This window comes from Anguilla rostrata, chromosome 3 (assembly GCF_018555375.3).
Source record: "Anguilla rostrata isolate EN2019 chromosome 3, ASM1855537v3, whole genome shotgun sequence".
In the NCBI taxonomy this organism is placed as follows: domain Eukaryota; kingdom Metazoa; phylum Chordata; class Actinopteri; order Anguilliformes; family Anguillidae; genus Anguilla; species Anguilla rostrata.
Genome location: NC_057935.1, coordinates 39,261,575 through 39,289,513, shown reverse-complemented (window position 1 = coordinate 39,289,513; position 27,939 = coordinate 39,261,575). Strand labels below are relative to the sequence as shown.

Genomic DNA, 27,939 nt, shown 5'->3' with positions numbered 1-27,939 from the left:
AGAAATTCGGCGCCAAAGAGCTTGACGAGCTCATATAAAAAAACCCACAATGAGGGCCGGTGGCCATGCCCTCCACTCCCACAAACCATTAAGTTAGGGGAAAGGCATTTTTCTGGGGGAAAAACAATGTGAGATGTAAAAGGTAAGACTTCTCTGGAAGACTCTCTACTTATCTTGCAGACTAATTTCCCTGCCTGTTGATAACGTCCGGGCTCTCGTACAACTGCGTGCGAGGGGCTAAATTACATTTTCGCTTTTCGGAACGAATGTGCAGAAGTGGCCTGGCGCACTCGAAATTGGAGTCTCACCTCGTCCCCCCAGCTACCTGTTTATTAGCTCTTTCCTCCGGACCCCGATCACCTACCTACAGGACACCTCGTAAAAAGCTACTTGGGCATCATAGGAACAAGGATTTGGACCGTTCTTTGTGGTTAGTTTCGTCGGGTCTTTTCAATAAAATCAAAACAAAAAATAACTGAAAAATAATTATGCCTACCCCAGCACCAGACCATCGCGCGTATTTCTATGGGTGATTGTTAAGTTGCACCTTTCAGTAAACCGAAATAACTTTACATGTTTTTGATTATGTTCGTTAATTGCACTGTCTTGTCTACTTTTCGTTGTATAAACATGGATTGCATTGGTGAGTGGTATGTGATCTTTAATTTGGGCTTATTTATGAGGACCGTGAGGGAGTTCGCTAGCTATCTCAACTCGGGCACTGATGTAACATTACGCGTACGCCGTCCCAAACGGAATCCTCCGCTAGCGCTAGCTACTTCTTTCTTTTCCAGGAATGGGTTTGACGATTCCGTCTCAAGGGACTAAATCCATCTGTCACAAATGACTGATAACTGAAGTTTAAGATGCACTTACCTGACAAAGCCTCAATAGCTTTTATGGCCCAGTTTTGGTCGGGGAAATCCACGAAGGCATAGCCGGATTTGAGCAGAACCTGCTCGGTCAGAGGGAGCTTCCTCTCGTCAAAGAGCTGCTTCAAGTCCTCGACGGTGACCGAGGGGCTCAGATTCCCAATGTATAGTTTGTTCATGATCCTAATGGAAATCTCGATGTGCACATAAAATCGGGATATAAAAATACAAATGGAAATCTAAAAATAAAATTTAAAACAAAACGGAAAAACTGCAAAAAGCAGTGATCACCCCCCAAATCCAGTCGACCCCCGGCTCCAACTCTGCTCCTGGTCAAACACTTTTGACTGGGGTGGGAAAAAAGTGTCGCTGCGACGCTACTCTGGATCCTACAAGCACCGCCTCTAAATAAAATCTGCCTTAAAATGTCAGAAAATTTGTTTGCAGCCAGAACGTGTTTGCGAACCACAGCATCCGTGTTGAGAACGAACTGACATGTAGGTGCCAAGTGGCATGAAGATCACCCACCGGGAAATGAATTGGGTGGGTTATGGGGTCAGTCAGGTCGTTCATTCAAACCCTTCATAATACCAGTAGTGTAGTGCGAATGGTTTGCTACTTGAAAGAAACACAAGAAATCGTTAGCTACGTCGAGCTAAGTCTAAACGCATGGTGGTCACAATACTGGATAAATGAAGAAGGATCAAATGGAAACATCTGCCCCACCCTCAAAGTACACATACGGTTGCTTGTGAGTAGGCTATTAACTGTATGCGAACATTTCCGTTAAGAAGGTACAAAGAAAATGTGATATCGACAATTGCAGTAACGCCAACCGTTTCTGGTAATTGCCAATGACAATATACACGCTGAGCTAGGGGCGTGCTGGATTTCTGTTTGCGCACAACGCGCACTCGTTTATTATTGGTCCAGGTGTGTCACATGGGGCATCTAGCCCTAAAAGAGGAGAGTGCAGATTGTGTGCGAAGAGAAATGTAACACGCCGAAGTTCAGAGCGGAGACTCGGCCCAAGGAAAGAATCACTTTATTGGTGATGGCCTCTCGAGCTCTTATTGATGTATCTTTGTCTCCGTATCTTTCGGGCGTTTTCAAGACCAGATTAATTGACAATAAAGAACACAGATTCATTGTTGTTAAATAATGAATTCACGGCGGATCTTTTCACGACGGTGGCAGGAAATGGAGTGTGGGGTTCTGATGGAAAGTAACAAATACGCCGTACAACGGGTAAGGCGCTGGAGGTGCCAAGCCTTAATATTTATAGGATGGTACATTGAATGTGAATCATTTTTAAAAGTGTACGGACATATAACATTGTTTTATGCAAACTCCCACTGACTCTTATCATGATTTACATATGTAATAAACATAAACCGTAGCAAAAACTACAGTCAAACATCATTTGAGTGTAGTCAGATAGAAATAGGATTGAAATAAGTACAAATGAACATTACCAAAATAGCAGAAAAAACACAGATGCAGTATGTTTTTTTTTAAATGACTATCAAATGAATTAATGTCTTACAACTCTCAGTAAAATAAATGTGGTAAATATCATCTTAGGTCTAGGAGTTGATTGTGGACCTTTAAAGAACAGATATGTAATTTCAAATAAGATTTTGGACCTTCAGATAATTTCAAAAGTTAAAACATTTTTGATATAACAAATCCTGGCCATGCCAGTACTCTTGAGTCAGTTACGACCACAAGTCAGAGATCGTGGAGAATTGTTGGGATAGACAGAATTAGCCAATTGCAGTTTCTCATATGCTATTGTTCCACAGCAACTACACAGGTCTGGTCTTCATTGCAGAGTTGTAAGAAATACATTTTCACAGAAGTCAGAGCATAAAAGGCGTAAGTACAGATTTGTCAAACTGAATCTTAATGGCACTCATTTTGTGAGAAGCTGAAAGAGCTTTGGAGACGTTTATCAGCAGGGTGCTTGGCAAAAAGGTGAAGGTCATTTTGAGAAGAACGTCACACCCTATGTTAAATATGGAGGTGTGGAAGACAAAATGAATGTTCTTGACAGGCATAGCCATATAAAAACCTCAATCCAAACAGATTTCTGAAAGATTTTCACGAGCAAGAACCAAAAGTTTCAGAACAATAGTGCTGAAATATTTCTTCTTGAGATGGTGGAACATCGAAAGACTTGAGGAAATGTCCTTTTTTTGGCTGGACCACAGACAGCATGGCCAGCCCTACAAACGCGAATGTCTGTGACTGAGTGAGTGATGAAGTTACACCATTGGTCAGCCGAGTTATGAAGTCACACCATTGGTCGGCCGGTCCAGCCATATACTAGGTTTTGACCTGGTCTTGTTTGAGAATAAATGATTTTACACCTGCATTAATACAATTTATTTTGTCAATTTAGTAAGGGTATAAAGGCATGCAGGTTGGATTTATACAGTGGTATGCAAACATTTGGGCATGTATTCTGTTGTATCTCTAAGTGAAAAGAAGGGTACAAGCTTAAACACAGCATTTTTCTGCTAATTTTAATGCACAATTGCTACTTATTTGCTGAATTTAAATACAGTTGCTTACATGCAACCAATATCGAAGCTCCAATATGAAACAATTTGGGAAGTGGGCATTGTGTGATTTAACATTATTCTATACTGAAATCATTAGGCAACTTCTCAGATCAATTGAGCGTTTGACTACAACTGCAGTGCTTCTGACGAGGCATGCCTGTCAGGCTGTGTTGTTGTGTAATGAAAGGAATGTGGCATCAATCTCACTTGGCTCTCAGTAACCTTCTTTGTTGTATTCAGTGTTTGAAGGAAATGGGCATTATTGCTTGTACCTTGGAGAAACAATGCCAAAAATGTCTATAAAGCTGAAAGCTTCTGTCTTGGTCTTTTGTTTGCAGGTGCTTTTTGGGCATCTACACAGAGACGGGCTCAAAATCAAAGAGGGCGGTCTAAAACCAGAGAGTTTGCATTTTTCTGAGAAAACTGATAGATTATTATTATGAGTAGTTGTCAGTGTGGACATAAGTTTCTGACTGGACTGTATACTATGCTTATATTTCAGGATTTATGGCTGTATTTGTTATTTATTAATTCCCTCTCCACCTTAGCTGATGTATGGTGAACGTTTAGGTGCTAAATCGCTGCCCTGCATCACTCAGGTGGGTGCTACACACTGGTGGTGTTTGACGTCTTTTTTCCCCCTTATCACTGTATAGCACTTTTAGCATCTGGGAAAGTATGATAAAAATGCAGTGTTCTTTCATTCATTCATATGTGGTTGTCATTGTGTAAGCTTCTGATAAATTCTTCATGGTGTTCTCGGTCCTATGTAAATAAATTGGATATTGTCTTTGTTTTTATTTTAATTTACCTAATAAGAAAAGGTGTAAAATGGCAGCTGCCATATCACCATGCACCCTGCTCCTGCCAAGTGGTTGAAGCTGAGCAAGTGTGGGCTTTGTTAGTACTTTGATGGGAGACCCAGGAAAACTAAGTTGTGCTGGAAGTGGGGTGGAGGGCAATCTTACCTTTGGTTAAATAATCCCCAGTGCAGTGATGGGGACACTGTAGAAGACGCTATCTTTTGGATGAGATGTTGAACTGAAGTCCTGACTCAGTGTGGTCATTAAAGACCCCATGACACTCATTGCAAAGAGTAAGGGGCTCCCTGGTGTCCTGGCTAAATGCTCAGCCTGGCTGTCTTAACCTGCCACCTAATCACCCCCTGATTTAATTGGCTAAAAAATGTTCTCTCCCTCTCCGCCTCAGCTGATGTGTGGTGAGTCTTCTAGTTCAAAATGGCTGCTGTGCATCACCCAGATGGGTGCTACACATTGGTGGAGTTTCCTCCTCGTCACTGTAAAGCTGTATAATGGAAAGCATTATATAAATGCAACAAATTATATTAGAAATGACATAAATTGTCAAATGTAGAGTATTTATATTCATATATGATAATTATATATAATATTAACCATGATTTTTATGGTTAAAGACTGGCTACTCAGTTGCATTACTTATCAGTTGATATGTGAAAATAGAATTGATTTCTGTAATTCAACAGTAGCATAAAGCTATGTCACAGTAATATTTTTTTACAGTGCAGAGCTTAATATTCTGACCTGTCTGACATCTCATCAGGTTAGCTTATTCTCAACAACCATGGGCTCCTCTAAGTAGCCGACTGAGGACTTTAAAATAAAGATAATTGACTCACAAAGCAGGGGAAGACTACAAGAAGATATCTAAATTCTTCCAGCTTGGAATTTTCACTGTCAGAAACTTTAAGAAACAGTAAGAAATTCAAGCTAAGGGGAACTGCTGAAGTCAAGGCAAGATCTGGATGACTGAGAAAAAATCTCTGAAAGAACTGCTTATAGACTTGTATGTAAAAAAAAAAAAAAAACCACACATAACACTGCAAAGGACCTGCAGATTGGTTTAGCGGACACCAGAGTAGTGGTCCACCAGTTCACTATGCTACATTGCTTACACAAAAATTATCTGCATGGACATTTTGTCAGAAGGAAACCTTTCTAGCAGTCTCATCACAAAGTCAACATTTGAAGTGTGCAACACTACACTTTCATAAGCCAGAGATTTTTAGGAACAAAGTGATGAGGTCTGATGAAACAAAAACTCTTTGGCAACAACCACCAGATATATTTGAAGATAAAAAGGGGAAGCATTTGAAGAAAATAACACCTTGCCAATCGTTAAGCATGGGTGGATCTATTATGTTTTGGGGTAGTGTGGCAGCCAGTGGCACAGGGAATATTTTGTGGGTGTAGAGAATCAATTCAACTAAATATCAACAAATCCTGGAAGCTAATCTCCCGAGTCAGTGAAGAAATTGAAGGTGAAAAGACGTTGGATATTTCAACAAGGCAATGATCCAAAGCATCATCAAAACATCAAAATCAACCATTAACTACCTAAAGGAAGGAAGGATTATGGATTTGGATTGGCATTCAGTCCACAGACTTGAATATTACTGAAAATCTGTGGGGAGATCTTAAATATGCAGTGCATGCAAGATGACCTAAGACTATTTCTACACTAGAGGGGGTCTGCAAAGGATAGTGGGGGAAAACTCTGAAAGCAAGAATAGAAAGACTGCTTGCTGGCCTCAAGAAATGTTTGGAAGCTATGATTTCTGCCAAAGGAGGTCTTACTAAGTTTTGACTGTCAGATTGCCCAAACCTTTGCACGTCACATTTACTATTTTACTTTTTTCAGCCTGCTCTGTTCAGCAAATAAAAAGCCATTTATGGAATCCCATTGTTGTCAACATTAAATATGCCTTTACAGTATAAATAATCATTTGTATAAATGCAGTAATTACCATAAAGAAAATTTACAATAATGAGTTGAGTATTATTTAATCCTCAAGGGCTATTATTCACAACATTGTTACATTTGATTTAATTTTTATTACATAGTTGGTTTTTCAAAATAGTATTTTTTAAAACGGCTTTTATTTCATATTACTGCTCCAAATTTTCAAGTAGGTTTTTCCTCCGTTTCCTTTTTTCACTTCATGGCAACACTTGATTTCATGACACTTACTTAATTGTGATTTCCATGTAACACCATGCCCTTGACAAAAAATTTGTTTGATACACGAGTTGTCATTTTCTTTTTTATGCAGCCTGAAGTAGGTTAATCAACGAAAAAGTAGCTGCTATTTTGTTATGAACTTGGTAAGATAAAAAAATTTGAAATGGTGGTGTACAGTCAACTGCGTTACAAGTGGCATTGGTTTTATTAAAGATCATAGTAAACTGGCAAAACATTATTTTCATTTTATGTTATGAGCAGTTCATGGACTTAAGCCCAAAGCACTGTAGGTTTAAAATCCATATATCTAATCTGAATATATTTAACCAAGCAAATGTAAATGTATTCATAAAAAGGGAAGTCTCCCTGGATAAGAGGTCTGATATGAATTTAATTAACGTGGTTGCTTCAGCAACACACTGCCCATTCTCTTGCATATTTATTGAACTTTTCTTTCCACCTAAATTTCTGCTCACTACTCCTAAGCTAGACGTGCCATTCCAACTTTATAATATTCACCTTGGCTCAGAGTAGTGTGCTTATATAAAGCTTCCTGTTTGTCCACATTGTGGCGCTATAATAGGTGACTTAAGGTGAAAACCTTGAAAGCTCATTCCCCCCCATCCCGTTCGACCTAGGCCCTGTCTGAACCTGTGCACTCGCTTCTCAAAATGTAGCACACTTAAAATCCCAAGAATTATATACTTCCAGTGTTTCACTGAGTCAATTCAGGAGCATACTTTTAAGTACACTACATTTAAAGAACATTTTGCCTAAACTCCCAGTGTACTCAACAAAGATACTCAATATTAGGCAAGTGTGCCGATTCAGATATGGCCCTTCAGTCATGAAATTTGGTACACAGGTTCCTCTCCTCACAAGGAACAAATTTGCCTCAAGAACCCATAAACCCATAAGATCTTCTATTTAGAATTTTGTGAAAAACACTGAAAGGACACCTGCTTCAGATCGAGTGCAGCATCTGTGGACCAAGCTCTACATACCACATTGTTTTCAGAATTTTCGCTCAAACAATATGGACACTATGGTGACACCTGCAACACCAGCAATTATACACAAATATTTTGCATAAAACTGCATTGACTGAGGCTTATGGTTAGTACCACTAAAAAGCAGAGATTCACAGCTTTATTCAATATTAAATCTGGATGCTTTGAAGTGGTTCAAGGCTAAATTTGTTGACATAGTACCACTATTTGATAGTCTACACAAAATTCAATTTGGTTGTATTGGACATAACGTTATACTGGTAAAGATTTAAGATGCTACAGCTCTCTAATCTGATAACAGCTAAACTGCGGAAGCAAACACTAAAGTTTATTCATAATCTTTACATTCTAGTTATGAATGAGGCCTTCTAAGCCAACAATGCAAAAGTGACTATTCATGAGCTTCGTGAAATTCTAATTTATGCAAACAATAATTTAGCCTGTCATTTAAAATCTTACATTTTATGTGCAGTCCCACCTCCTCCCTCCCCCTCCCCCTCCCCCATATGGCATACCCTTAAATCCATTCATGGTTTGGGACCAGTATACATCATTTTGAAGTTTTTATGCACAGAAGTGAGAGCCAATGAGTTGCAAGCGCTTTGAATTTTCTTATTGCCAAGTGTCCATAAAAGCATCAGAATACTTTCAGGTTTTTTTATTACATCATTTCTTAGGAGGGTCTTTTTGCTTCCCAAGGCAGCAGTGCTTGGTTTCTTCACTATTGTGGGCAGAAGAGAAAGCACTGCATTCTGGAAGACTGTGGTTCCAGTAAGTTTGAGGGGGTTCAACAGTTTTAGCTCAATTCTTATATCAACAAAACACGTACATATAAGGGCAAACTGAATAAAAGTAAAACTTCATTTAAAAAAAAGGTCCGTAATCAAGTTCAGACCACAGATTCAGTGGTGAGCCTCTTTCCCCCCCCAACAAGCTTGTTGCTTTTTAAAACCACACCATTCCCATTCATTGACACAGACATTCAGATTTAAGCAAATTAACTTTATTAATTGGGAAATCTGACTTCATCTTCGGCAGCCGTCACAAAGATAAACAAGATAAACGTACAGAGCTGCCCGCTGAAGTTTGAAGTGTTTGGTGATGAGTTCTAAGTTTTTTTTTTTTTTTTTTAACGTAACTACATCTTCACTCTAAGCTTGATAACATTTGATGGAAGTCAACAAAAATTCACATGAACCAAAAGTAATTTAATGGTTAAATATCGAATAATCATAAAGAGGGTCATACAGGCAGAAATTTCAAGATGGTAGAAAGTCCAATAACTAACATGCATTAACAAAGCTTGTTTACCATATATATGGTTCATCATTATCCTGGCATGTAATGCGGAAAACTACATCATAATTACACTTCTTCGTGTAACTATGCAGGATGTTACACATTGCAGGAAGGGTACACAACCGACATGTACACAACCTGAATGATGCAATATGGATCATGTGATTGAGGACAATGACAGAGGAAAAGTAGTCAACAGAGCTTTGGAACCGACAATTACCACATAATGCAGTGTTACAAGAAACTTGCCAACAAGAAATATTCACTGAGACAAGTGGGAGGGAGGAATCAGTTTAAGAAAACAAAAACATGTATTTTCAAATGGGATGGGTAACATAGAATCAAGGACAAATAGCTGTGAAAAGACAGTTTATTTCTTTAATACAACAAACTCAAAACCATCAACTAGGTACTAAAGCTGGGGAGCTGCAATAGCATAGCTGTTACAGATCAAACAGGTTTCGGGTACAAGTATCAAACAGGTATCTGCATACATCAGCTAATTAAAAATGAATAAGAAATGCACAAATCATATGAAATGTACATCATACATGCACATGTAATGTGTACAATGCACTAACGCAAAGAAAAAAAGACCAGGACAAAGGGAACGTCCTTCAATAGGAGCTCATTCACGGATGTGTCCAAATGTCAATCCCTTCAGTAATGTCCTGTGGAAAGACCATACAATGACATCAATGACCTACCAAATATCAAAACTTGTGTACAACTGGAGCTATACAAAATGTTTTTGCTACCACATAGGAATTAGGTATGCATATGATATTTGCATGAAAGTCTCGTAGTCCGTCACTTCAGTGTTCCACGTTAGCGGTACTTACGCGGGGAGTAGGAGCGTGAGCGCGAGCGGGACCTGTAGGCTCCTCGACTGTAGTAAGGAGACGGAGATCGGCGTCTGAAACGACAAAGCAGACCGAGCTCAGTCCGAACTCTGCAAGACCTACACCTGAACACCATACCACTAGTTTTTTTTAATGATTTAGGCATCGTGTTGCATGACAGAACTGCCGTGTCCTCTCTTTTTACGATAAATATATGTACTAAGCAAAACTAATTTGTCAATAAAATGAAGTTTGAATGCAAGAGACTTCAATGTACCACAGACTTAACAGTAATAGCATGATATTTGCAATGTCTTTGACCAGTGTTGTCAAACAATTTCAGTTGGTGACCTTATTGTGTAACATTACTGCCCATTATTTCCCCTACCTTTCTATACACATTTATACGAGAACAAGTGAATTGGCACAAAACACACTTCACTGACACACCGTTAAAACGAGTTCAACCCAGCTATATATTTGATATAATCTTACAGGGAACATACTGCACACTTCAGCCAGTTATGACAATAAAAGCACTCCAAGCTAATGACAGCTTTGCTTGACGACACTTGCCATACTCACCACTCAATGACAGCATGTTAGGAGGAGTAATTATGGCACACCTATCAATCAGCATGACTTACAACTGTCAAGGTCGTGAGTACTGTTATTCATGTGAAGTGCTGTACTTAATATCTACATAAACTGTCTGCATCGATCTGGTACTCTAGCCAAATAGCCAGCTAACATCAACATACAAGAGGCAATTTCATCAGTGCAGATAGTGTCATCAGTGGCAACATTCGCCACTTAGTTATTGATGACCATTCCAGTACACTTTTTGCATCAGAAAATCTGAAATAATCCCTCAGCTCAGTCATTAACTTTCTAGGTCCCTACACTTACCTTGCTAATTATGTACAGCAATACATAAAATATGGATACTCTACATTCCAGCCTGATTAGTTAATGGAAGCTAGCTATGTAGGTTTTTACACTTGTATATATGTCGACAAAGTTCAATGTCCTACATACGTGCATGTCACCTAGCTAGCTATCGGACAATGAATGAAGACTTGTCCAACATAAGACAACTAGCTAACATGATGGCATGTTCCACAGAGGTAACATGGTTTTGCCAGATTTTTTACCATTGCTAACAAGCTAGCAGGACTCTGCCTTGGTTACTGTTGATGAGATCCATGTTGATACCCTGCATTCCACAATAAAGGCCAATGGGCTGTAGCTCCAGTGACATTTCGATCATTACAACAATAATCAATGACAAATTTAACTGTAACCTTAATGTTGAGTAAGAGTAGAAATTTTTATGTTCTGAATAAAATGCTTATAGTATGATTTCTACAAGTAATTCTAAGAGAATTTTATATAGTGCTGGTCATTAAAATGGGAAGTACAGAGCAGCCATAGAGGCACACTGCATGAACCAACCTGTAAGATCTGTAGTATTCCCGGTCATCGTAGCGATCATAGCCTCGATCGTACCCTCTGTCGTAGTAATCACGAGAGCGGCGGTTCATACTGGGACCTCCCCCACCACCGCCGCCGCCGCCGCCACCACCTCCGCCGCCACCACCACCCCCACCACTGAAACAAAGTGCACCAAAGAGTCAAGGGCTAGGACACCACAGGGCTATCTTTATCCTGATTTAATGATCACACATCTGGTCAGCATATAAGCCTTGCCAAAGATTATTCTTAACATCTTAGATGTTTTCATATCTTTAATGTCATTTATATAATAGTGTCATTTATACATATATATATATATATATATATATATATATATATATATATATATATATATATATAAATATAGTGCCTTGCAAAAGTATTCACAATTTTACATTACTGGATTACAAATTATACGTTGACTTCTTTAAAAATCCATTTTATATTTGTATTTCACATGTGCATGCTTAAACTGTACATATTTAAAGGTGATATTAGTCAAAGATCAGCCAAATGTTTTAAAGGAACAAAAAAACTGAAATATGGTGTTTGCATAAGTATTCAGAGCCCTGTGCTCTGGCAGGTCTATGAAAGAAAAATCACCGTAATGAGTCATGCAATGAGTTGACTGGCCTTGCCTGTATGCCATAAAAGTGATTGTCAAAAAAAATGCCTGTTTTTGGAAAGATATTGTCAGCCTGAGAGTCTGAAAAACTGCACAAAAATGAAGACCATGAACTCTCACGGAACGTCAAGGAAATAAAGTTATCGAAAGGCACAGACTAAAAAATACATTAAAACTTTTAAAATATCCCTGTGAACAGTTCTCAAATCAAGAAGTGGAAGCTGGTTCTTGCCACTTGGTCCTTGTCTTGAAAATGCCTTCTCTGCAACCTCAGTGACCTAACCAGGAGGAAAGTGGTGAGGAAAGCCACTGTTAAGCCGACAATGACTTCAAAAGAACTTGTTGCGACCTCGGTCGTACGTTTTGCGTTTATATTTGTCTCTGCTGCCTGTGTCTTGCATTCTTCTGCTTCATCATCAAATTGGCCGTTTCCATCCCCGGTCACTAGGTTGTTTGCCATTCACCAGTGCAGACTAGCTCCTCGAATCAGTACTCTGTACTTGTGGATAGTTATTACACCGTTGACTTTGCGCGTTTGACCGTATTTTGCTCGACTTTTGATTCTCGTCTAGCCATTCTGGTTTGTTTGGATTTTGGGTTTGACCATCGTCTCGTTCTATTCGAAGTTGACTCGTTTTGCCCCCTGCCGTATAGTGACTCTGGTTAGTTCATGTTCCCGGCTGGATTACAAATCCTTCCATAAGGACACTATTTTGTCATTTTGCTTTGTTATTTATCCTTTATGATTTTTGAAAGTGACTGGGTGGAATTTTAGGTCTCTGCGGGTACGCTATTCAGACTCCTGGTATCAGGCTGCACATTAAGAGTCCCGAAGCTCAGCAAGACAAGCTGGGTTAGTTAGTTTTGGATAGGCAGTGTCGTTTCCACTACCCGTTCCCCACTCACTTCCCTTATCCTGTTTCCTGGTACGGTCTGACCTAGACCAGGTTGTAACAGAGCTACAGAGATCAATGGCTGAGAATGGAGAGAATGTGCAGAAGTCAACAACATCAAGAGCACTACACAAACTAGGAAGACAGGAAGGAGAAAAACCACTGCTTACAAAAAGCCTCTCACAGCATGACTGAATCGTGACACAGCTAAAATGTGGGAAAGGGTTTTGTGGTCAAGAGATTAAAATAGAAGTTTTTGGTCAAAATGCAAAGCATTATGACTGGAACATGCCTGACACCGTACATTTCCACAGTGAAACAATTGTGGTGCAATTATCATGCCATGGGGATGCTTCGCTTTGGCATCCAGAAGAAAATGCAGAATTTAAGGAAAAATGGACAGTGCAAAAAAAATAAAAAATACTTGCAAATATTGGTAGAAAAAAAATGAGTAAAAAAAAAAACCTTAGAGTGCATGCACGCACACACTACAGTGCAGAAGTCTAAGGCTGCACAGATGTTTATTGGCTAGGAATATATATATATAACAAATACTAAAACTTGAATAACTTTAATACAAAAAATGAATTTCTTTTGTTTCCCAAAAAGTAGATGTCTTGTAAGATGACTAGAACAACATGCATTCATTAAATTCCACTACCAGCTCATCTGATTCAAATTAATGAGGTACTGATTAGCTGGATCCAGGTGTGCTGGTGGTGGAATTTAACAAATGCATGGAATAGCAGGGATGCCACATGGAGAGCCTTGGAAATGGGGAAGGCAACACAGTATGACAGAAATAAAACGATAGTTTTGACTACGTTAACAAGGCAATTCTCGGCGAGCAACAGCCTGCCTAACCAGATTTTCAGGATGTGGTTTCAAGCTGTCGAAAATTTGAAGAAAGTGGTCAAGTTGAAGGCAGAAAACACAGTGGGAAAACACAAAAAGCCGGCAGCCTCTGATGAAAAGTATTTAAAGGTCACTTCCTTGAGTGACAGAAGTGCTTTTGCTCAACATTTGCCACCAAAGTACACACAAGAAGTGTCTTACAAAACGCGGTCTTTTAGGATGTGCTACCCTTGCTCCTTCATCTCCTCCACGTTCCATCAAGCTAAACTGTACTGGTATGAACCATTGAGGAGCGGGATTGCGTTCGCAATTCACATAGGTCAAACTGACAGATGAATTGTGTACATGGCATAAGAAACCATTTGCGCATAAAAGGCAACAAGCAGAAGAGATGGCAATACGTGGAAGACCATAAACAATGGGGTGAATTGGGCAGAGAATGGAGAACAGCATGTATTTTTCCTACATTTAAAAAAAATGAAAGAAAGCAGGCATGAACTCATTCTACCAGTCAATAATACCGTCCCACAGAGTATATTTCCAGTGGGAGGACCCTTCGGGACCTGGTTGGTAGATGTAACATGGCAGTCCTGAACGATTAAATGATCAGTCCTGAATGATTAAATGATCACCTAATCCATCACCCTTGAGCCATTCTGTGATGAGAACAACATTCACGCCACTCTGCCTTGCGCTGTGCTGAAGTAGAAACACCTACTATGTTGGGCGGCCCATGTAAATCCCCGGTGTTGGAGTGTGAGGCCTTTTCGTAATTGAGAAGTCAACTCTGATCCTTCGGCCGTCCAGCTCCATTCCATTCGCACGCTCTTTAGCCTGAAACAGTGCAAAACATTAAGTGATGTCAAGCAAATTAAAAACTATAATTATTTGTATATATAAAAAATGCTCTGTGGTAATGACTAAGGATGTATCCCAAAGTGCACCTCTTTGGCGTCCTCTCGGTTCTCGAAGTAGACGAAGGCGAAGCCCCTGGATCGGCGGGACTGCTGGTCGTACACGATGTTGACGTCCTTCAGCGGGCCGTACTTGGAGAACACCTCCCTCAGGTCCCTCTCGGTGGTGTACAGGCTGAGGCCAAACACACCCAGGCAGCAGTTGGGGTCCGGATTCACCTACGGCGGAGAGGGGAAGGACAAACGCTTTGAGCCGCACGCATTTTGAAACGCCAATCCCGCAACATCAGCATCGGGAGTGAAGGCAACATACTGATGCTAGGTTACAGGGGGAACAATGGTGTGAAATGGCTACTTTGATAGCAGAAAAACATTTAAGAACAGCATTCATCTTTCGCAGTTTTTTTGCTGGATAGTCTGTTAATCAGCCCCCTATGGTATGGGCTCTGTACAGCCTGCATCAAGCATGATGCTTGAAATCAATGAAATGAACTGACTTGCGTGCTGTCAAAGTGAAACCGTTTGAAACAGAGTTCCAAGCAGCCCATATGTCAGGCCTTCCCGTGGGCTATCAAGGCAGGTCAGTTTACTTTAGAATTGTGACGTCGTAGGCTGCATTTGATTAGGGGGTGGGGGTGGGCGGTGCTAGTTTGGTTTGGCAAGGATTAGCCAATTTGGTTAGCCAACAACAAATTGAGCCTGTAAGCTACCATTCATGTTTTTGTTTTTTTCCCCCACCACTGTGTGTGTTCACCACTCATTGTATAATATCAGTCAGAGATTGGGGATTGCAAGAGACACTTTACAGTTAAATACATTTGTTCATGCAGTTAAATGAAAGATCATGACATCAAAAAGGAAGAGAGAAGCTGTTCCATGTCAGAGGCCTCTCCCCTCTTTGTTTCAGAAGACAAATTTAGGACAGTTGCTCAAGAAACTGCACTGATTGATAGTCTTTGTTTTATTAAACAGGGATAGTGCACAGGGTAAGAGATTTTACCAGAGTATGTCGTCGAAGGTTAATATGCATCTGTAATCCCACCCCAAGAGTAACACTGGACATTGGTGTCATATGTACCACAATCCCTTGCCAAAAGTAAAGTAAAGTGTTAAATGCATCCGCATTCCAAACCTTAAAATTTAGCTTAAATATAAAAGATAATCAAGCCATTAACCCCTTGGAGCACAATTGTTTTTCCAAAGAAAGCCCCCATACCCTCCTAGCTAGCTACTCATGACCAAATTTCTAACTTCAAAAAGAAAAAGAACAGGACTGTAGACTTTGTCTTCCAGTCATAAAGTGAATACTGAGAAATCCACACAATTTTGTGGTTCTGGATGTTCATCAGCATAATGCCTGTGCAGGCATTCAGACAGTAACCAGGCAGTGTGGCTGATGAGAGCTGCCTCCTGCTTGCACGTCCTCTAAGTGCCCATTAAGGCAAATTTGTGATTTTGTCGACAGCGCCGTTTCCTGAAATACAGCTTTGCACCTCAGATGCTGAAGCAGCGTGCTCGGAAGGAGAGAGGAATCGTGGGAAATCATCATCTATATTTAAAACTGTTGCCTGCTGTTTAGCAGCGCTCACGAGCCGGTTTAGACATCCAACATACGTTCCCCAATAGAACACTGACGAACCAAATGGCTAGAGCATTCCCCAAGATATTTGTTTGTATGCCAGGGTTGGCAGGACAAATGAACAGAAAGAGGCTCTCAAGATGGCTGAAATGTCAAATCAGCATGACTACAAATTTACAGGTGTCATTAAGATCAGGTAAACGTCTTTAAATAATTTACCACTCGGTACGTGACTACAGCAATTATGTGACTAAGTCCAACTTCAGTTCAAAACATAACCCCAATAGTTTGGTATGAATCTAGGCTAAACAATGGCAGTCTAGGTATTCATGTCCTTTAAAAGAAGGAAAAACATTTAGCGAACAACAAAAACCCAATTAGGCTCATGTCCAGAGCAATCTGACTGACATTCCAGAGAATATGGGTTTAAGGATTGCCATTTCTTTTTGTAGAAATATAAAGAAAAGTTCTTGGAATGGCATCTCCTGCCAATAAATTTTTTTAAAACACAACTGCCTGAAAGCCAAAATATGTATGTAAACTGTTACTGAGAAGCTGTTCAAAATTTCAGACGACTTTCAAACATGACAACAAACCACAGACTACAAACCCACTCTCAAAGATGCACATGTGCCATTTGTAATGTAGCCAGAAATATAACAATTAGATTGTTTCACCAAGATCTCGGTTAGTGCCAGATTCTGTCTAAGGACTGGATAAACTCAAAAAAAAAACAATTCTCCCCCTATTTTTTAAGGACCAGCGGATTCATGACGATGTGCTTGTTTTAATATATTATTCAAAGTTAAGGGTGAAGTAGATCAGTGAGAAAAAGGTTTTATAATGCACAAATGAAACTTTAGAGGAGGAGTTAGATTCTGAGACACAGATGAGACTTTAAAGGAGGAGTCAGATTAAGGCTCAGATGTGACTAACTTTAGAGACACCAATTTTGAGACACCGATGAGACTTTAGAGGAGCAGTTATATTTTGAGGTTCCGATGAGACTTTGGGGGAGGAGTTGGACACCGAGGCACAGATGAGACTTTAGGGGAGGAGTCAGACACTGAGGCAGAGATGAGACTTTAGGGGAGGAGTCAGACACTCAGGCACAGATGAGACTTTAGGGGAGGAGTTGGAAAATGAGGCACAGATGAGACTTTAGGGGAGGAGTCAGGCACTGAGGCAGAGATGAGACTTCAGGGGAGGAGTCAGACACTGAGGCACAGATGAGACTTTAGGGGAGGAGTCAGACACTGAGGCAGAGATGAGACTTTAGGGGAGGAGTCAGACACTGAGGCACAGATGAGACTTTAGGGGAGGAGTCAGACACTGAGGCAGAGATGAGACTTTAGGGGAGGAGTCAGACACTGAGGCAGAGATGAGACTTTAGGGGAGGAGTTGGACACTGAGGCACAGATGAGACTTTAGGGGAGGAGTTGGACACAGAGACACAGACGATTACCCTGTTGCCGACGTGGCGGCGGCGGTTGGACATGGGCGAGTGGCTGTGACTGCGGCGGCGGCGGGATTCTCCGCTGTAGGACCGGCTGCGTGAGCGGCGGCGGTGGGAGCGTGATCGCGAGCGGGAATGGGTGTAGTGCCGGCGGGAGCTTCGATGGGAGCGAGACCTGCAGAGAGGGGCAGACACCGGCATGACTGCACAACCAATAAGGAGCCAGATCCTACGGGGACTTTCCCCCTCAACAATTACCCCGAAGGAGAATTTCTCCCCATTTAACCAAATCGCAGCCGTATGTCTGTCCCATCTATGCAAATGCACTGCAAATCTACTACAGCAGGGGTTATGTTGCCAGGTACCAGTAAGGGATATGCTCCCAGGTAAAATTAAACCCCCACAGGACTCCTGACCGTGGTCAGCACCAACATGCTGGCCCAAGGTGATCTGAAAACAGTCTAATCATAATAGGGATCTATAAGTTCCAAGGTATCAAGGTTCATAAACTAGCTGCTAGCTGAAAGCAAATGTAGATGTGGATGTCATAATCTTGAAATAACAGTTAATCTCAAACAATTAAGATCACAAATTGCTTACAGATTAGATTTACATAAGAGAAAACAAAGGAAAATACATTTTTAAAAATGAACCTGTTTAGGGTAAAGTATAGTGAGGTGCTTGGTGAGAGTAAGGATCAGCACCGATCAAGGCAGCTGCCACGGCAACACACGGAGAGGTCGCTCACCTGGAGTTGGACCTGGAGCGGGACCGGGACTTGGAGCGGGAGTGATGGGAGCCCTCCTTGGACGGAGCAGGAGACTGGGCCGGGGAGCGACTGGCTGACTTACCAGAGCCCTGCGGACTCGCGCTCCTGGAAGCCGAGCGGGACTCCTAGACCAACCACACCAGAACGAGACGGCTCAGTACCAGAGCGGCAGAACCGGGCTGGATCCCGCATGATTACACCACTGCAGCCTCAAATTACACTTCACATCTCTCAGGACCAGTTACAGGTGTCTCCCAATATGCTAACCATAATGTGCTATTAATGAATGGTCTTAGTGCACAGGGGAACTGTACCACATTATGAAAAGGTATGCAGCATACACATCATACAAGTTCATAATTCATACTCTATTCAGGAGGATAAACATGGGAGCAGTCTGTAACAGTCCATTTCACCCAACCAAGATAAAATACGAGCACTAGAAAACTATCAGGTTTAGGTAATTCTGTAAAATGACTAGAGTTTATTCAATGTATAGCTTATGGCAGACATAGAACAACCCTTTATAGCAGCATTAGATAAATAAATGCATGCAGGCTTACAAAAAGAAATTAAAACTGGGACATAAACAGACTGGTAATTACTTAGCGCAGTGATCTTATCCCCGATTACTTCTGATCTTAACTTCATAACTTCAAACACATTTCTTTTCTTCTTTCTTCAGTTTCAAATTTCTGACTTCTTTCCTCTTCCCCCATTTCTCACACTGCCAATACTCTATATGTGAGGACTTCTGTTTCCTCCTCATAATTAGCATGCATTCCCAAATTCAGACTTCAAATCATTCTCATTAAAAACTTGACATTTTGACTTCTTCCGCATTTTTCCTCTTCCAACCTTAACCTTAACGAAAAAAGAAAAGGGTGAGGAATGTGTAAAAAACGACAGTCAAAATCGTAACCAAGAGCCAATCCTCATATCACCACCTGAATAAAACACTGACAGACAGGGGAAACATGTCATTTAAGGTTAATCCTGCAAAAGGCACAGCACTAAATCCCCAACAATGAGCTGAAAATGCTAGAGCAGAGAATTTAGTGCGCGGTCAGGCCTTAAAGTGCATCAAGTAATCAAAGGTATAGCAACATTTCCAAGTTTCCAAAATAATCTCATAATATCATCTCAGTGTGTGGCCCTGACAATTTTGTGAGGGTGATGAAAATATTTTTTTAAAGTTTCTGATGACCTGCTGGCATCACAAGGGCAGATATAGGAGTATTCGCAAGTTTGTGATATAAAGCAATACAGTACAGGTCGAGTAAGGATCAACACCTCTAGAAACTAGATTCTTCCTTAAAAAATTTGGTTTAATCTTACTTTTGGGTGAAACCACTTCCTATGGCCAGTGCTACCAGAGATGAGTGCACTGAAGGTAATGATGACACTCCAACATTAGCATATAATATGTGGAGAACACAAAATTACTGCAAAATAAAAAAGGCCTCAAGTAAAAAAATATAAAAATAAAAACTTTAAAAACCCCCAGAATTCACACTAGCTTTCATAAATCTGCATTTTCAGGAAGATGTATGCCACAGTCCTTAATAGGAGCCCCCCCTGCAGGGGCTGGGGTTCGATCATCCTGAGCAATGACCCCTCTCTATCTGTTACCATCTCTGCTTCCAAGTTGAACTATGCGGTTGTTCCCTGCACTTGGAACGGTACTTCTCTCTAGGGTTTTCAACACATTTGTTCCTGGTTATGGTTATACACTTTGTTGTACGTCGCTCTGGATAAGAGCGTCTGCCAAATGCCTGTAATGTAATGTAATGCTTTCTATCAGTCTGAATAAAACAAAAAATACAAGAGAACACTGTCCGTCGGTCACATAGTGACATTACTCCAGTAAACAGATGGAGATATCCAACATAACATAATGAGAACAGGCCATTCAGCCCAACAATGGTCGCCATTTTCCTTACTAAATTAGTGCTATGATTACCGACAGACTAGATAGTATCTAACAGAACTCAACCTGAAGAATCTCTTGTAGTTTACTTTGTTGATCCCCTTTAAGAATTTAAAAGCCGCAATGAAATCACCCCTGAGTCACCTTTTACTAAGCTTAAAGAGGTTAAGCATCTTAAGTCTTTCCTCATAGCTTTTATTTTTCATAACAGGAATCAATTTGGTTGGTCCTTGAACTTTTTCCAGAGTCTCTTTATCTTTCTTGTAGTACGGTCCCCAGAACTGCACACAATACTCTAAGTGTGGTCAAACAAATGTACTGTACAAGACAACTTTCTTGGATTTATACTCAATACTTTTGGCTATATATCCCAGCATCGTGTTGGCCTTATTTACTGCTACAGCACAGGGCCTAGAAACTGAAAGGCTTTGATCAACCATTACTCCCACATCTTTTTCAAACTGAGCACATTCCAATTTTGTTTCTCCCATGAAGTAATCCTGCCTAATGTTTTTATTTCCCACATGCAGAACTTTACATTTGACTATATAAAATTTAATTTGTCAGGTTTCCGCCCACTTCTGGATTTTATTTAAATCTTTTTGGATTACTTAAGTAGATTCCAAAGTACTAGCTGGGCGACTCAGTTTTGTATAATCTGTAAATTTGACTAATGTCAAGGTCACTGATATAAATGAGGAAGAGCAGTGGTCCCAGCACCGATCCTTGCGGGACTCCACTTCCAACAGTTCCCTGCGCAGACATCCCTCCTACTAACTCTGTGTTCTATCCTGTAGCTAATTCCGAATCCACTCTGAAAAACGTCCTCTAATTCATCTCTCATGTGGTACTTCATCAAATGCCTTTTGGAAATCTAAGCAGATAATATCACAAGCCTTGTTAAAATCAAAACGTTTGGTAGCTCCTTCAAATGAGGTGGGATTTACAAATGAAAACTTAAAAGGCACTCCTTACATTATTTGGTTGTTAACTTTCACAAACAACATCAGAGCTTGACATTAACCTTGTATTTCCACAGCGAACAACACTGTTGCTAGGTTGCTCAAGAACACTAGGCTGAGGCAGGGGCAATAGCTTCCCGTTGTGTCCTTTTAGTGGCCTTGTGCAGCTATACATTTTTGAACAGAAAAACGGTGTTACAGTGTACCGAAGACTAATGTTGAGCCCTGAACATCATAGAACAAAATCGGAAAGCTCAAGTCCCATAGCTACACACACCTTTACACCGTGTTTCTAGACCAATCAGGGGTTGAGATATTCTATTACACACGATGGAAAACACCTTCTACCATTCTTTGATTAGTAGCTTTGATGGACAACATTACGACGTTGTTATTATGACTATGTATTATTTATTGTTGACTGATGTTGATTGTTGACTGAAGCCTCACACAGTTTTGTTTTTAGATTTGGTCTGCTTGAAATTATACATATATTTATTGTTTTGTGTGATTTGTAGTGATTTTTTAGTTCTCAAGCCAAGACCTTGGAGTGACAAAAACATCATAATACAAAGTCTTGTAACACATTATGTGCTGGCAGTGTGCAATAAAATACAAGAATTTCTCTTTCTGGGTTCTTTCATTGCAGTTCACACACATATAATACAGCAAAAAGACTGATTGATGGTTTGCTCATGTAGCGAAGACTGTTCTGAAAAAATAAAAAGCCATGGCTTGATGGTAAAGATAAAGGCAGACTAAAGATATGAGTTAAAACTATAGGGAAAATCCACCAAAACATGCTTAGGTCTCTGAGGTAGTGCTGCATGGTATACCGAAACTTCGGTACTTTTTCAGTACTTCAGTACCAGTTCGGTATTAGAATTTTCCAACATTCAGTACTTTTTGGTCAAATGTATAAGCCAGGGAAATGTGTCTCCCGCATTACTGATTGAGAGGATGAAAGGTGTAATTTGTCTGAATCCACAGGTTGTTAATAAACTGTGGATTCGAAAATGAGGTCAACCTTTGTGGACATTACGTTTCTGATCTATTAAGGTAATTTCAGTATGGTTAGGCACCGAGTATTGAATCAGTATAAGTTTCAAGTATCATTTCAGTATCGAGTATGGTGATGTTAAACCTGGTTTTGGTAAATTTGGTATCGTGACAACACTACTCTGAGGGTTAATATTTTTGGTGAAATGTACATAATTATTGTATTTCCATACATATATTGGATATCGAAGGCACTTCCAGCTACTCGTTAATTCTACAAGGGGGTGCAAGAAGGGAACAAAGGCAAAGGAAGGTAATGTAAATATTTTACAAAAAAGTGAATGGACACACAGCTGGGCTGGCCATCCCTTATTTAGGCAAGCTTAGTGACATTATCATTAACGCTAGACCATCACATCATAACATAAAAACAGTCCAGACCACATGCTTTAACTAAACAACCAAGTTCTTACGTTATGCCAACGTCAACATTCTTGGTCTATAAGAATGACCTGGAGAACAAAATAGGCTAAAATGGACACATCATAAAAACAGAGCGGCTTTAGTTTGACAGCCTGCGTTAGCACGAACCTTCTAGAGCCGACTGCCGCCCAATACGCATAATGTTCTCTGCTGGAGGAAAAATGCCACCTATATGCCCTCATGTCCCAGAATGCCCCAAAACCAACCACTGTAATGCCAGCTGGTCATCAGAAATGTCTTTAAGCATCTAAACTATGCTTCACTGCATATAAAAATTGTCTGGACCAAGCAAAAACATACACGAAAACCAAGAAAGTCAACCATGCTTTAAACAATGTGGTCATATTGAGGCCCTAAGGTTATGATGGTAATGAATCTAAAAAACAGCAATATGCAAATAAATCTGTAGAGATTCCTGACATCACACAATCTTACACAGAGCTCCGGAAAATCTAACTGGAGGTTAAAATAACCCAAACAAAGCTGGAGAGATCTAAAAGTATTCAAAACCCCTGTCAAGAACAGACTTCAGAAGTGACCTCGCAACGTTCTTCCTGATTGAGAATCATAAAATTCAGCTCAATAGGCATGAACATCATGACACTTTGGGCTCTCAATTTGACCAGGACAAGAACACGTTTTTGACACAGGAAATTCAAAACCATTATACATAAAAAATAAATAAATAAAAAACATAAGTTGAAAGCGAGTAATAAGGGTTCTATTCCGTCAAGCCAACTAGTGGAAAATTAAAGCAATGATGTATATAAAATGTCATCACTTCATTTTATCCTGTTAGACATGTGTGTGAAACTGTGTCATAATTAGTGTATGAATTCTTGTGTGTTTCACGTGTTTTGTGAGGTCACGCTGACCTTGACCTTTGACCACAAAAATCTAATCAGTTCATCCTTGAGTCCAAGTGGACGTTTGTGCCAAATTTGAAGAAATTCCCTCAAGGCGTTTCTGAGATATGGTGTTCACGAGAATCGGGATGGACGGACGGACAACCCGAAAACAGAATGTCTCCAGCCACGGCTGCGCCGTTGCGGAGGCATAAAAACACCTGAGAGCGCCTTTCTATGGCTGCTTCCTCTCACTGGTCCAACAGTAGATGTGAGCAATTAGCAATCATTCCAAGCCAATTCTTTGGTCTCCTGTCTAGAACAGTACATGGCAATTCTCTTCACACAACATACTTGCAGTTGTATGATAGGGTTTTCCTCAGTCCACAAATTTCCCTTAATTGCCATCCATGCAATATTTACCACTCAAGTGTCAAACACAAAAATACAGTGAAGTGAATGCCCAATAGCAGCAGCACTATGTTCTGCTTTAATTCTCTCCATTAAAAATTTATAGAAGGGAAACAGTGGTCACGTGAACCCAGATTTCTGCATTTTATGCAGGAAAAAAGGACCAAAATGCAGGGAAAATATACACTGCACTCTAAAAACGTAGGTGTTCTGAGGTCTTCTTAAAAACTTACAATGGGCAATGACCAAGACTCAAACCATAAGAATAATTACTCCTGTTTCTTTGAGCAAACAGTCTTTCAGTGCCTGTCATTTGTTGTTTATGAATCATAATATTTACACAGCCATTAGTAGCATTGAAAGGTTCAAAGAAAAGCGCTTCATTTGAATAAAAACTCAAAAACAAGATGTCACACTGTAGCTAGGTTGCTCAACAAGAATAAATTTAAACAGAAATCCAAGGTCTAATTAACATTTGTAACAAAAATATTTTTCTGATCAGCACGCCGAAACATTATTTGGAGCTCATTTCAACAAACTAAATGCCCTGCCTTCAAAAAGGCACAGTATTCCATGGGCTGGCGTGACTTATACTTACTTAACCAGTACCCTCCTGTGCCCTTCACTTCTTCATCCCCACAGGAATTCAAGACGACTGTTCAGAACTCTACATGTAGAAAACTGACAAAAGGGATCGCACCATTTCCCCACTACCTACCAACTAGCTGCGGGGTCTACAACTCTGGTCCTGGAGAGCCACAGGCTCTACTGGTTTTCACTGTTACTCAGCACCAGCGTTGTTACGGTGTCCTGGTGTATGATCTGTCGGTTACTGTACTATTAACAATTCCAAAAAACTGTCTATCAAGGATGTGGAGCATTAAGTAACCATTTCTTAATGGTTGCTGCATTTTTTTTGCGATATATTGTAACTTTGAGGACTGTAAATCAGATCACACTGAAGTGGCTAGCACATCTATGGGATTTTCCATTTTTGTTAGCATTAAGATAATCACTAGTTAACAGCAATTAAGCTGTATACACTGTTCATTGCTCAATTACTTGGTACACCTGTTATAAAACATCTGTTGACTTGTTGCAATTCAGTGAAATTGTCTCACAATCGAACAAGCTGAGGACCATCATTTGTTTATAAATTATTTATTTTGTTCTACTGCCAAGTTGTTACTACCCAATGTTCACAAAACTTCTTGCTAACAAAAGCAAACAAGTGCAAGTGGGTATAACTGATATTACAACAGTAACCATCACAGCCCTATGTGAGTTACCTGACAGGTTTAATATTATGATACATTTTTCTTTCACTTTTCACCACCTGTTTGTGTGTATTGTAAAAGGCTGCTTAATACAGTCAGTGATACCGTAAAATTAGGATATTTTTGGACAAGGTGACCATACCATGAAAATTTCAGACACCCCAAACATATAACTAATCAATAAAATAAGTTGATTCCAAACTCCATCTGGTGACATGGGTCTGAATAGGCTGCAGTTTTTAAGATGTTTGGACAATACTTTTGCATAAAACGTACCGTTTCAACAATAATGTACAATAGGATTTCAGAACTACGGTGTTGCGACAGACTCACTTCTGCATCCGCCGATGACAAAAATCCACTGAACAATACTGGATATTGAAACTATTCTCACTGCCTGCATCCCCACAAGCCCAAGTAAATGTATGACGGTCAATGCAGTCTGTGTTGAGGACACGTGCATATAATCTGACCCAACTGCAGCAGATAAGCAGAACAAAAAAACATTTCCAGGTCAGATTTCCTATACGGCATCTTTTCCGTATAGGAAACAAGAATGCCACAAGAAAGAATGGCTTTTCTGTCAGCTGCAACATGTAGGCTAAGGTTGTGCTGATTATTATTATTATTGTATATATTATTCAGTGCTACAAAATATGAGAAACCCTGCTCTGGGAGAAAACACTGAGATCTTGTGCTCTGCTGCAGCTTGCTCCAGTCTCTTTATGTGTCAAGCCTGCTTTATTCTGCATGCTTCACTAAGGACCGAGAAGAAAGACTAGTTACACCAATCAAATATCAGTGAAAACTAAGATCACCAGCTTGTCTATCACATGACTCTCAGGGATTTACATTTATTTCAATTGTTATTTGCTAGAAGTCACTATGCACAGGAAAAGCACCGTTAATTTACTAATTATTCAACTGAGTGGGTAACTGTGACATTAATTAAAAGAATGTGTTCAACTAATGAAGATAATGAAAGGGAAGTGATAATGGATGGAACGCTGGATGCACACTCGATGAAAAGCATGTATGAGCTTATGAGTGCAGCAGTACCCACCTGGTCCCGTGCACAGACGGATTCAATTTATTTTGCTCGACTTGCAATTTGACGATAAGTGTGTGGAAAAAAAATAAACAGTGAAAAACAAACAGGAATCATGGATGGAGATCGACACCCAGGGAAAATCATCTAACAGTAGGGGAATTTGGCCTCGACAAGAAGTGCAGACCCAAGCAGGGCTATTACAAATTATTCATTTTGCGATTATAATTATACAAAAGAAAATGGCACCGCATGATCAATAGGGGAATTCTGGGATATAATTTAAAAATCCCCCCCAAAAACTTTTACTCAGAAGGCAAAATGATACTTGCCCACTGTGTTGAAGCAGAAAGATGACTCTTCATAGGGATGTTTTGACCAAGTATCAATGACAAACGGAAAGTTAAACAACTGACTTATGATCAAACTTAATCACGGAAATGAGGCTTAAACTTTCTTTTTAACTGTGCGCATGATAGTCACTACTTTCATTTCATTTATAACTCAGTTACATGCAGTATAACCGCTACTGCAGAATGAATGTGGAGAAATTCATTACACGGGGGAACAAAGAAAAAACTGGCGCCCTAATCATCACAAAGTCTGCGAAACTGGGATGGACAAATCAAAAAATTCATTTTCGACTACCGCTAGATACACGTTTAAAATGAGCGACCCCCGAGTGTCCTTCACGAACGGATCAACGTTAAAATAACGTACTTCATATAATGTTACCTTGCAATCTACACTCACATAAAACATTTCATTTGTCTCCACTGCTCAACCTTGGCCTAGATGGTTACACTGCTCAACCCTGGCCTAGCTGGTTACACCTCTCCACCGGTAAACCACGCGTTAATTGAATGCAATCATTCATTTTTTAAATACACGCAATTGAACTAATTAACCACGTGAAGTAACGTACCTTATGCTTATAGTTTATGATTAACGTTAGGTAGTTTAACTAAGAGGATTTCAGAACTTTCTCTGAGTCAAGTTAGCCAAGCAGCTACGGATCTAGCTACGTTTCCTGATTTTAATTGTAGCTAGATATTTTGCGATATTAAGTTATCACTCGCAAGATTTAAGGCAAGATTACATCCACCCTTACGATCATAACACGGTCTTCGGCGATAACCGATCAAACCAATGAATCCGGACCAAGAAAAAATAGATTGATATCGTGTTCTAGGCGGACATGTTCCACATGTTTTCCAAATACAAATGGCGGCTAGATTTAGCGTTGCTAGCCAGCTACAACTAGCTAGATAGCTACAAGAAAAAATACCTAGCTAGCAAACGCAACTAGCCGGCCTAGATAAGCTAGTTATCTGTGTAACACGAAGGATAATTCCTGAATACACTTCAATATTCTTGTTATTGATTATTTTTACGCACCCGCTCCTCGAAATCCTTCTCGTTGTCACTCATGTCTTCCCGATGAAGATTATTAAATATAACTCGTACTAAATTGAGACAAGACCGTCGTAGTGCAAGCAGCCTTCTCCTTCCTCTCCACGGTGACGCAATAAAACGGAAGTGACGAATTGTATCTCTTCAACGACTTCCTGGCATCTCTTCAACGACTTCCTGGCCATCAAATAAAGGCAGTAACGTCTGAACATTCTGTTGCATACATACAAAACAGAGACTTTCACGGTTTTCCTTCTTGGGCTTTAATTTTAAAAGTGTTTATGACCATGAACGAACACGTGTGGACAGATGTGTATATGAATGTTTGTTTTCCTTGAACTGAAACTAAATCAGTCGAAAGCGTATGTTACGTAAACAGCGAGCGTCTTTCATTTACTTAATCACCAAGGAAGA

General features: G+C 40.1%; 2 protein-coding genes and 1 long non-coding RNA gene across 8 annotated transcripts in view; 1 reads left to right on the top strand and 2 right to left on the bottom strand.

The window, feature by feature from the left end:
* Nucleotides 1-1,051, bottom strand: part of igf2bp2a (insulin-like growth factor 2 mRNA binding protein 2a) — a 65,296-nt gene extending 64,245 nt beyond the window's left edge. For both annotated transcript variants that reach the window (XM_064327536.1, XM_064327537.1), the window contains exon 1: nt 877-1,051. In XM_064327536.1, coding sequence (XP_064183606.1) covers nt 877-1,051 — 175 coding nt within the window. The remainder of the gene's footprint in view (nt 1-876) is intronic.
* Nucleotides 1-27,674, bottom strand: part of tra2b (transformer 2 beta homolog) — a 174,793-nt gene extending 147,119 nt beyond the window's left edge. Inside the window, exons 1-8 of one of the 2 annotated variants that reach the window (XM_064327538.1) lie at nt 27,511-27,674; nt 18,137-18,282; nt 17,398-17,563; nt 14,384-14,572; nt 14,158-14,273; nt 11,046-11,201; nt 9,591-9,664; nt 9,105-9,419 (exon numbers count right to left, since the gene is read on the bottom strand). In XM_064327538.1, the coding sequence (XP_064183608.1) occupies nt 9,409-9,419; nt 9,591-9,664; nt 11,046-11,201; nt 14,158-14,273; nt 14,384-14,572; nt 17,398-17,563; nt 18,137-18,282; nt 27,511-27,543 (891 nt within the window). In that variant the 5' untranslated portion in view covers nt 27,544-27,674 and the 3' untranslated portion in view covers nt 9,105-9,408. Of the gene's footprint in view, nt 1-9,104; nt 9,420-9,590; nt 9,665-11,045; nt 11,202-14,157; nt 14,274-14,383; nt 14,573-17,397; nt 17,564-18,136; nt 18,283-27,510 lie in introns of those variants that run through there. The other variant, XM_064327539.1, reaches the window with a different exon arrangement.
* LOC135250808 (uncharacterized) lies at nt 44-6,245 on the top strand. 4 transcript variants are annotated; one of them, XR_010329021.1, is made up of 4 exons: nt 44-142; nt 275-430; nt 795-2,120; nt 2,678-6,245. It is a non-coding gene; the product is annotated as an uncharacterized LOC135250808 (long non-coding RNA). The 4 variants fall into 4 exon arrangements; XR_010329022.1 differs by having other exon boundaries at nt 795-2,750; nt 3,778-6,245; XR_010329020.1 differs by having other exon boundaries at nt 795-4,038; nt 5,021-6,245.
* Nucleotides 27,675-27,939: the final 265 nt, after the last annotated feature.